Here is a 9,484-nt window from a genome sequence, read left to right as displayed (position 1 = left end):
TTCAAACATAGACTTGTATAGTTGGACTGTCAAATATGCGAGAGATGTTGGTTAGGTAAGATCCTTCTCCTTTCCAAAACAAGAAGAAATCAAGATAGACAACAATTATTAAGAATGAACAAATGTTCTTTAGCAGCCATTAAAAATCAAGATCAAGCTGATGTGAACTAAACCAAAACCTTGAGGAGCTAATAGTACTATGGTAGGGCTTCTTGACAAGGATCGAAATCAAAGGTGATTACTAAAACTCTTAATAGATTGACCACTTTCTTAATTATCTTCGATTCAACATTAAAAAATTTACCCCTTAGTCCATAGAATAGTTGGACCGAAATGAATAAAACTTAGATGATCTGAATGGAGCTAAACTAAAATGAAATCCTTACAAAAATTCAAAAGAAAAGGCTTAAATGAGCACCATATAAACATTCTAGAGACGCATAAGAAAATAAAATGAGCACCATATAAACATCTATTCAAGACTAACAAATGAGATGATAGAGAAACTGATTAAGGAAATAGTTAAAAATGATAGAGCAACACAAGTAAACAAAAATAGAAATTTATCTTTATAGGGGACAAACCCCCAATCTATAAGAGTACAAAACTACAAATTGCCATATTGTCAGATTAAAAATTGCACGGCCAATTGACCAGATTGGTAAATAAAAAAGACCCTTAGCGACAATTTGGTAAAAAAAATTAACTCCGACAAAAAATTGGTAAAAAAAGTTAACCCTACATGACAATTTGGTAAATAAAATTATCTCTTGCAACATTTAATCCAAAAATAAAAAAATTCGAACAAATTACTCGCGAATACTTAGTTTTGTTCGTTTTTCGTGGTTTCTTTCTCAACCTGGAAATAACAATTTCAAGAAAGAAACAAGTTATGTATCAATTTTCAAAGTAAGTTTCATACCCCCTATTAACGAAATGTTTTTAAGATGGGGTTGGAAATAAATTTGGTATAGGGATTTAGCAAAATATAAAGGAGATGACATGTTAATTCAAAATTTAAATACGTAAAAATAAATTTAAAAACACAAAAACAAAATTAATTAGGATTTATAAAGAGTTTGTCGGAATAAAAAAAATTGATTTTTTTAGTCTAAATGTCGTCGGAGTTTATTGTTTTTACCAAATTGTCGCATATAGTTAGCTTATTTTATCAAATTGTCACTGGAGTAAGTTTTTTTTACCAAATTGTCGCTAGGGGTCTTTTTATTTGCCAAATTGGTTAATTGGCCAAAACCGCACATCGCACGAGCTAACTCTGACACTATATACAGAGAAATAATGGTTGGCTAATTCTAAGGGATATTCAGTTACGTTTTGGTTATCTCAGGATTCAAGGGAGGTTGGGTGGAGCAACTGGGTTTGGAATAGATTTAATATTCCAAAACATAGATTCATTTGCTGTATGATCATGTGGAAAAGGATTAAAATCAAAACTCAGTTAGCTAGATGGGGCATTACCAAGGATGATCTTTGTCCTTTGTGCAATATAGAGCCTGAAACTGTTGGTCACTTAATTTTTAAGTGTCAGTTTAGTGAGAAGTGCTATTATCGATTGCAGAAGGAGATTAAAATGCAAGTGAATCATGTGAATGTTGAGGACTGTAATACAAAATTAGAGAAGATAGCTGGAAGATTCAGAAGGAAGGTGATTTAAAGCTGCTTTGCTGGTCTTGTCTACTGTATTTGGCAGCTAAGTAACAAGGTGATTTGGGATAAGTGTCTTAGGAAACCTAAGGTAGTCATCAGAGATCTGATTTTTGAGATCTTTTAGAGGATCAGTTTTGTTATTCCTGTCAAAACTAGCAGGAATAACATAAGCTGGTTGAGAAACATTTTGTGTGAGGTTGGATGTTGGGCCGTTCTGGTTGTGATGCGTGATGCCTACTCTGCTCTTTGAGCAGCTTGTAATCTTTGGCTGCTTTGTGATGATTTATAATAACTTTTACGTATTACAAAAAAAAAGAACCCCTATATACAGAGAAAACCAGATTCAATTAATCCTTCGTTAGTCAAACACATACCTAGAAAGGCAAGACTACGTCAATCACAGCAACAATCTGCTCCTAAGAGAGGAGAGGCAAAGAAGGTAGTCAAAATACACCTAGAGTAGCATGATCATCTGATTACACCTATATGCAATTATCTTACAAGAAGACCCGACGTACAATTCCCTAATGAACTAGGTCAGATCTTAACCCCATTACATCTGATCACACCAATATTCGAAATTATCTAACTAGAAGACCCAACGTACAGTCCCCTAATAAACTAAGTCAGATGTAAACCAGCTGTTTTACAAAATTGTGGCCTAGGGCAAAGAATAGCCCCAAAAGCTACAATGATCATGCAGTCTAGTGCCTGCTCAAAGCAACTGTCTCACTACCAATGCCTAAACTACTCTTTATCAGTTTAGATGTAAAACAAAGTAAACACTAGGGAGAGGGGCTTCATACTATATTGAACTAAGGCCGTGACAAAATTTAATCATCGTCTTCAGATTCCAGAAGTGGCAGGATGTTTAATGCAGTAGAGCCAAGATGTACACCACGAACAATCCCACCATAAGCAACCTTTATCCTGTGACAAAGAAGCAAGATAGAATCCCATAGCGCGGTTCTCCCCTGAAAGTAATAAGAAAACTAGGATGCTGAGTTTTTTGAAAAAATTTCAAGACATGCAACATTCAATGTCCAAAAAAGTAAACTTAAATTAACATCGGTCAAAGCAGAAGACAAACACAAATGGAACATGTATTTCAACAAGTGTTATAAATAAAGTGTAGGGATTAGGGAACATACCCTACACACTAGGTTTGAATTAACAATATAAATTATGGTGTATTTGTATATGGTGGAGACAAAGAGAGGAGAAAGAAAGGGAAGGGAGAAACAAGGAGGGAGAAGTGAGCTAGTGTTTTACCTCTGAATTCTTCAAACCATTTAGAAGTAATGTGAATTCTTAAAAAGAAAAAAATAATGATAATAAAAAAAATAAATAATTAATAAAAATAAATAAAAAATAAATAAAAAAAGAAGATCCATTCATGTCTCTCCCTCTCCTCCCAAAATTTACATTAAAATCAGGGAAATTAGAGGCCTTAACTACTACTTCCTCTATTTTTATTTACAGACAACACAACCTTGTGGCATGCACTTTGAGGTTGCAATTATATAATGTAAACGAACAAATTAATCTATATAATTTTAACACATGGTACCAAACTCTTCCCTGATCCTGGTGTTAAAATTATTTTGACAAAACCAGTTGTTTACCTCCACTAATCACCTTCTAAAATTATGTGCCTAAAGGTTGTGTTGCAAGTAAAAGAAAACAGAGAAAGTATATTCTATTCATCCTAGAAAGGCCAAAAAAAAAAAAAAAAAAAAACTATTTTTCTCCTCTATGAACTTGCTCTTGCTAGTTCCTAAAGTAGCCCACATCTTACATTGTTATAGTATAACTAATTAGCTTATGCTGTTATGCAGTTAGAGATAAGCATCAACTTGAAATTTTTTGCTGACACCAGTTTGACCAACATCCCCACACCAAAAAAAAATTAAGAACCCGGACTCTACCAAAAAAATTCATGAAAACAATCAAAGAAAAGAATCAATTATGCAAGGAGCACATCCTTCCCACATGCACAAATGCAGCCTTAAGCAGAATGAGCACACACAGTGACACAGCAATTAGGAAATTCTACCAGCCAAGCAAGCTGACTCTGATCCATACGAATCAGCATTGAAATTGCTTTGATAGGAGAAAACTACCAAATAAACATGGTAAACATAATGGTTAATTTCTTACAAATCCCATAAAGATTCCAAAAGACTCAGGATCTGAGAATATCATAAAAGCAAAAGAGAAGAACCAATCAGATCATCTATCAGCCAGCAGATTCATATAGACTAAACTGACATATATAAAGTGCAAACAACTTTCAAAATCAATATAAAGCACAAGAGAGAAAATATACTATATATATCTTCTTAAAACCGAGGAAAGTAGACAAGACGTAATTACAAACATTACCTGAAGACAGAATTGCAACTTCTTATCCCAATACATCACAAATGCTGGAGGGCATTGTCTTCCAATAACTAGGACACAGGATCCTGGATGGAGTATTGAGGGGACAACTGATAATACAGCTACATACTTTTCTGGAAACCTTTCTTTAGGAGGCAGAACTCCCAGGAATAAAGGATTTTTGCTAGACAGAGCTCCAGAATAGGATGATGGATCAACATGTAACATCCATTTTGGATACTCCAGGAAAGCACAAAATAGATATAACAGCAAATGTGAGTCAGATGGAAGCTCAATAGTCCACTTCTTTGCTTTATCAGCAGCCTCTTCTTTTCGCATGTACTCGTAATTCCTCAAGCAAGTTCCTTCAGCTAGTTCTATAAAAATGCCAACAAGTAAAAACTGACAGTTAAGGTTTTAATTCCATCAAATAATGATTTAAGATGATCTGTGCAAGGGCATCCATACATATATTAGATAATAAATATACAAGTACCCTTAATTCTTCGCACTGTATATTCAGCAGGAACACTACTTTGCGGTAGCAATCCTTTGATTAACTCTCCCTTTGTCAAAGCAAGCAGCCTTTGGTGCTCGGTGATGGCATCCACACACTCCTGCACGGTAGGAAGAAATGCATTCTGCTGTGGGGTTTGTAGCTGATTGGCAGTACCCACATTCTCTGAAGAAAGGTAGAATAAAGAAAAAACAAAAATTGTAATCACCAGCATCAACTTATACGAAGAAATATAAAGATGGAGATAAGGTAAATCAGAAGAAGTGGGGGGGGGGGGGGGGGGGGGAGGGGGGGTGGTGCTCACGAGTAGATGAATCTAAAGCTTGCACAAGGTAAGCTCGTAGCTGGTGAAGAAGCCCATCTTCATCTGTAGAAAATGCAGGCTGCCATTCCTTAGCACGATCTGCCGGAGACATGCTAGGAGCTTCAGCACCAGAAGAATCACTACCTACTGAAGTCACTGTGATTGATATTCCTAATTTAGCAGCTGCTTGCATTACCTAAAAACAACAGATGCTATATTAAAAGCCAAATCAGAGACACCAACATCAAGTTCATTTCAAGTCATGTTTACACTTTACACAGCACATTCCATTCTTGTTAGACCAAATTGAACAATAAAACAGAATCGAACATATGAACAATACTGTGAAATTAGGATTAAGACCATAGACAACTGTCACAACAACGAATGAATCAACTATGACAATTCGTTTGAAAGGAAGTATTTATCTATAACTAATAACTTGGATTTTCCATAAAATTCAATGACCAACCACAGTAAATTGCTTTCAAGCCTACAAGCCTCGCATAGCCCTTTTGAATGTCTTATCATACACATTCGCAAAAATTCACATTTTAATCAGTACGGTATTTCTTATGTGAAGACATTACCAATATCAGGAAATGTCAAGCTAACTGGAGCAGTACACTTTTAATTTAGCTTTGTTAGCACTGAATGGCATAGACGTATCCCCAAGAAAGACAATTGAAAGCAAGAGAGCATGAACAATTGGGCAGAATGCATACAATCTCTGCAGGAGGGAAATCTCATAAAAGCAGCAATATATGTAAAGTAAGGAGTGAGCAAGTGAGCACAAACCTTGTTGTGACTATTTTCAATTTTACTCAGTAGAGGGGTTAGTAAAACAGAAGAAAACCATTGCCGCAGATGGTCTCTCCACCCCTCAATCTGCGGATAGATGCCTAGATGCTCAAAAGCTTCAGTCATCTCTTCCATTGATAAAGGAGTAGGTATATCAGCCTCTCCTTTTTTCGGAGGAGTATTAAACTTCTGTGAACTGGGTGACATCCGAACAGGTCTCAAGGGTGTTGTTCTCGTTGTTCCAGATGTATTAGCTGAACCAGAAATTGTACTAGGACTGCTTATACTGAAACCACTCCTAGTAGGAGGAGGAGTTGCCAGTTTTTCAGCTGATTCAGTGATTTTCTTGTCCACGTCTGCTAGAAAGTGTTCAAGTTCGTCTTCTGTTAAAATTTCTCTAGCGGGAGAATCTCGCTTATTTGACCATGGTGTTGAAACCAACTGATCCAAACCAGTTGAAGTCTTAGCTGATGACAGCTGAGGTGAGGAAGGAGAAACAGCATGAGTAGGAGAATTGGATGGCTTTGAAGGGACAACAAAAGTTTTACTTTTAAGAGCAGTACTGCTAGACTTTTCAGAACCAACTCGTGATAAACGACTAGAGCTAAACGATGACTGGTGAAGAGGGATGAGTGGATCTAAAGCAGCTCGTGGTTTGGACACAGGTGGTTTTTTGGACTGCTCTGGTACAGCCTTATCCATTTTTTTTACTCCTAAAAGCCGCAATTGATGATCTGAAAGGCAAGTTTCAACCTTGGTCCCATTAGAGGAAGATGTGAATACAACACCAGCTCCAACTTTAGCTGTTGAAAAGGCAATAGCTTTGACAAGGGCAGCAGAAGCTCCTATGAAAGTTAAACCCATCACAATCTTCGCTAACTTGATTAATAGATCTGAGGCATAAACATATAAAGTCAACACTGTAACACAATACAGGATGCCTTATATCAGCTACAATTTGAAAGAAAATATGCAATTCTTATATGACTTACAAGCTATCTCTTCAGAAACATTGCTGAATTTAATTTTGTCAATGACCCCATGTTCCCTTCAGTGGCCACCAAAAGAGAAAAAAAAAAAGGAAGTGTCAGCTAAACAAGTTAAACACATATGATAAGGCAAGATATCTTAATGCATGGCAAGATTTTGTAAGTGCACTGTAAGTACTTTGCACCTGACAAACAGTGTCTGTGTCACTGTGTGTACACGCCCACCCAAAGGGGTGGCGTACAAGTGTGCCGTGTTCCTTTTCTAGGGACATGGGATACTTCCATTAAAACAGAAAAACAATGTTACAGCTTCATAGGATAAGGCATCTTGAAACAACCAACTGCTTAATCAATCAAATAATGTGCCAAACCTCTACCAACAAGACCCTATTTTTATGCCTGGCAAAAAATGTTTTCTCATTCTTTAAAGCCATAGATAAAAATGAATATAACATGTGATAGCAATTGATATATTGGTAACAGTCACAGAAACAGCATTTCAGAGTCATTTAATGTCACTGCTGTCATGGGGAATTGACAAGTAAAGAAGTCAAAATTCATCGTCATAATTTAATTAATTCTGGACGCATGTTTCAGGTTGCACTCAAAATGCATTGTGAGTATAAAGAAAGAAGAGGTTCTAAACATGTTCCATGACTATTGATGAAGTAAGGCGTTTCCAAGTATGAGATCCATGGAATAAAGCTTCAGCAATCTGTAACCTAAAGTAGATAAAAATTAAATCTAAAGTACAGCATTTACAAACATGGAGCTTCTGCACTCCGACTATGTAAATCAGGCAACTCCACATAATCTTAATAATCTCCTCTTTTAATTTGCAATCAAATCATTGAAATCTACCTTGCTGAAAAAACAAAATGCTGCAAATGATTGGAAAGGAGAGTTCGCCTTGTAACTTTAGTTTATAGAAACTTTTTAAAAAGGAGAGGGGAGGAGGGGTTAAGATGATTCCGTACATTTACCAATATTCCTCTATAGTTTAACAATGTCAGACCAAATAATAGAAAATGGAAAAGTGATTTTCGATTATGCACAAAGCTTTTTGCATGATTTAGGTCCACGATGAAGAGTCTAAGAGTCCTATCAACATTCCACATAGGTAACAACTTCATGACCATCATATGAAATTGTTTCGGTCAACAATGAAGCGTCTAATTGTCATACCAACATCCCATATAGCTAACAACATCATGGGTTGGACACCATGAAGTAGATGTTCAAGAACACGAGAAGCCTAAGGGTGTATTCTATTCACTTGATTAAGATTTGAACATATCCTATCCATTATAAACTTAACTAAACTTTTATTAGTTGTAATTTGAACTTAGGTAATCTTTATCATGACTTATTTTTTCTAGACTTATCACTTATCCTATCTAACTAGAACTAAGTTTTTTCTGAAAAACAACTAATAGAACAAGGCCTGAAGTTTAGTTTCACACCGAAAAATAACTGAAACATCCAAAGAAGCTTCAAATGATGATAACTTCACTACATAAATCTGTCTACCACTAACTTAACCCATTCCTTTACTTCAGGTTCCACCAAAAGAAAAAAAAAACTTAATGCTCCACCTTACTTATAAGACGGAATTTTACATGAACAAGTCGTGTTTCATGCATTTCATAGTTCCATACTTTAAGAAACTTCACATAAATTCAGTAATATATGTTTAGTCCTCTTTACTGTATTTTTTTTTTTTTAGGAACACATAACTTGTTTTGACATAATTGTGGAAAAAGGATTCCAGCCAAAACAGTGTAACCATGAAATCGGATAAACTGAAACAGATAATTTTCTCTTGAATAGCTGATATGATGCCAAATTAACCCTGAATTTTCAGCTTCAATAAACTCTACTCTAGAACAACCATCACAAATTGTTCAAAAATTCACGTTCAAAAACGACATTCAAATTCCTGAACTAAAATCAAATGGAACCCATCCAAATTGAGAAACCAAGCACAGGCAATAGTACAATACAAATAAAAAAAAAATCCCTAAACGCAATAATCCTAAAAAAGGAGCAATAAATTTCCAATTAAAATTGTGGAATTCAAACAAAACCCTAATTAAACCTCACAAAACATCAGAAATCCAAAATTAGGAAAGAACAACAACAATTCATCAAATTTGACAAGCAAAAGAGATAGAAGAAGAGAAGAATACCTCGAAGAGAAGGCGAAGAAAGCGAAGGCGGAAGCAGAGGAGAGGAAGAAGAGAGTAAGGAAATAGGAAGAGGAAGGGCGGAGACTGGTGGAAGTAAGGGCGGCGGAAAGAGCTGGATTTTGATACACGGCGAATTTTGCAGGCTTTTGGAGCGGCGGTGATGGCGAAGAGGCGGCAGCTCCGCCATTGTTGTTGTCTCTTCTGCTGGTTTCCATGGTGGTGATGATGGTGTTGAGTTTGAGGAGCTCAAATGGCGATTTCCATGGATTCCAACGCCATTGATAGGGAAGTTAAAGAAGTTTGAGGTCTCAAGTGAGGAGGGAAGTACTGAAGTAGTAGTATGAGCTATGAGATGTAAACAAACGAAGTTATTCCCCCCAACCGGCAAAATCTCAAAGTGTCCAGCTTTCAAATTTGACCGGGTTGATCCGTGGGAGGTTTTGATCTCAATGTCTCATACGGAGTAAGTCCCCGTTCTTTAGAGCTGCTTTACTTTGCTCTGCTCTGTTGAGCCTTACGCTGCTCTGCTCAAATCAAATCTGATCTGTTCTGCTCAGAATAATAAATCTGCTCTGCACTGCATTGCTCTGCTCTATTTTCAAATAATAATTAATAATAACAATAATAATTAATA

General features: G+C 36.1%; 1 protein-coding gene across 1 annotated transcript; it reads right to left on the bottom strand.

Annotated features, from left to right (window-relative positions):
• Nucleotides 1-2,025: 2,025 nt before the first annotated feature.
• Nucleotides 2,026-9,273, bottom strand: LOC145620697 (uncharacterized). Its single transcript, XM_081675406.1, has 7 exons — nt 8,851-9,273; nt 6,665-6,720; nt 5,670-6,565; nt 4,872-5,067; nt 4,547-4,732; nt 4,054-4,427; nt 2,026-2,642 (listed from the first exon to the last, which is right to left on the bottom strand). The coding sequence occupies exons 1-7, from the start codon at nt 9,063-9,065 to the stop codon at nt 2,502-2,504; spliced, it is 2,064 nt and encodes a 687-aa protein (XP_081531532.1). The 5' UTR covers nt 9,066-9,273; the 3' UTR covers nt 2,026-2,501.
• Nucleotides 9,274-9,484: the final 211 nt, after the last annotated feature.

Source organism: Chenopodium album, chromosome 27, assembly GCF_948465745.1.
Source record: "Chenopodium album chromosome 27, dcCheAlbu1.1, whole genome shotgun sequence".
NCBI classification, from domain to species: Eukaryota; Viridiplantae; Streptophyta; class Magnoliopsida; order Caryophyllales; family Amaranthaceae; genus Chenopodium; species Chenopodium album.
The sequence above is the reverse complement of the archived record's forward strand: the minus strand, read 5'-3'. Positions and strand labels throughout refer to the sequence as shown.

Coding starts and splice junctions, on each gene's coding strand:
- LOC145620697 (XM_081675406.1), bottom strand. CDS start 9,065: ATGGAAACCAGCAGAAGAGACAACAACAATGGCGGAGCTGCCGCCTCT. Junction 6,566..6,664: donor TGTTTCTGAAGAGATAGCTT/GTAAGTCATATA, acceptor TTTATGCCTCAG/ATCTATTAATCAAGTTAGCG. Junction 2,643..4,053: donor AGTTGCAATTCTGTCTTCAG/GTAATGTTTGTA, acceptor TATTACTTTCAG/GGGAGAACCGCGCTATGGGA.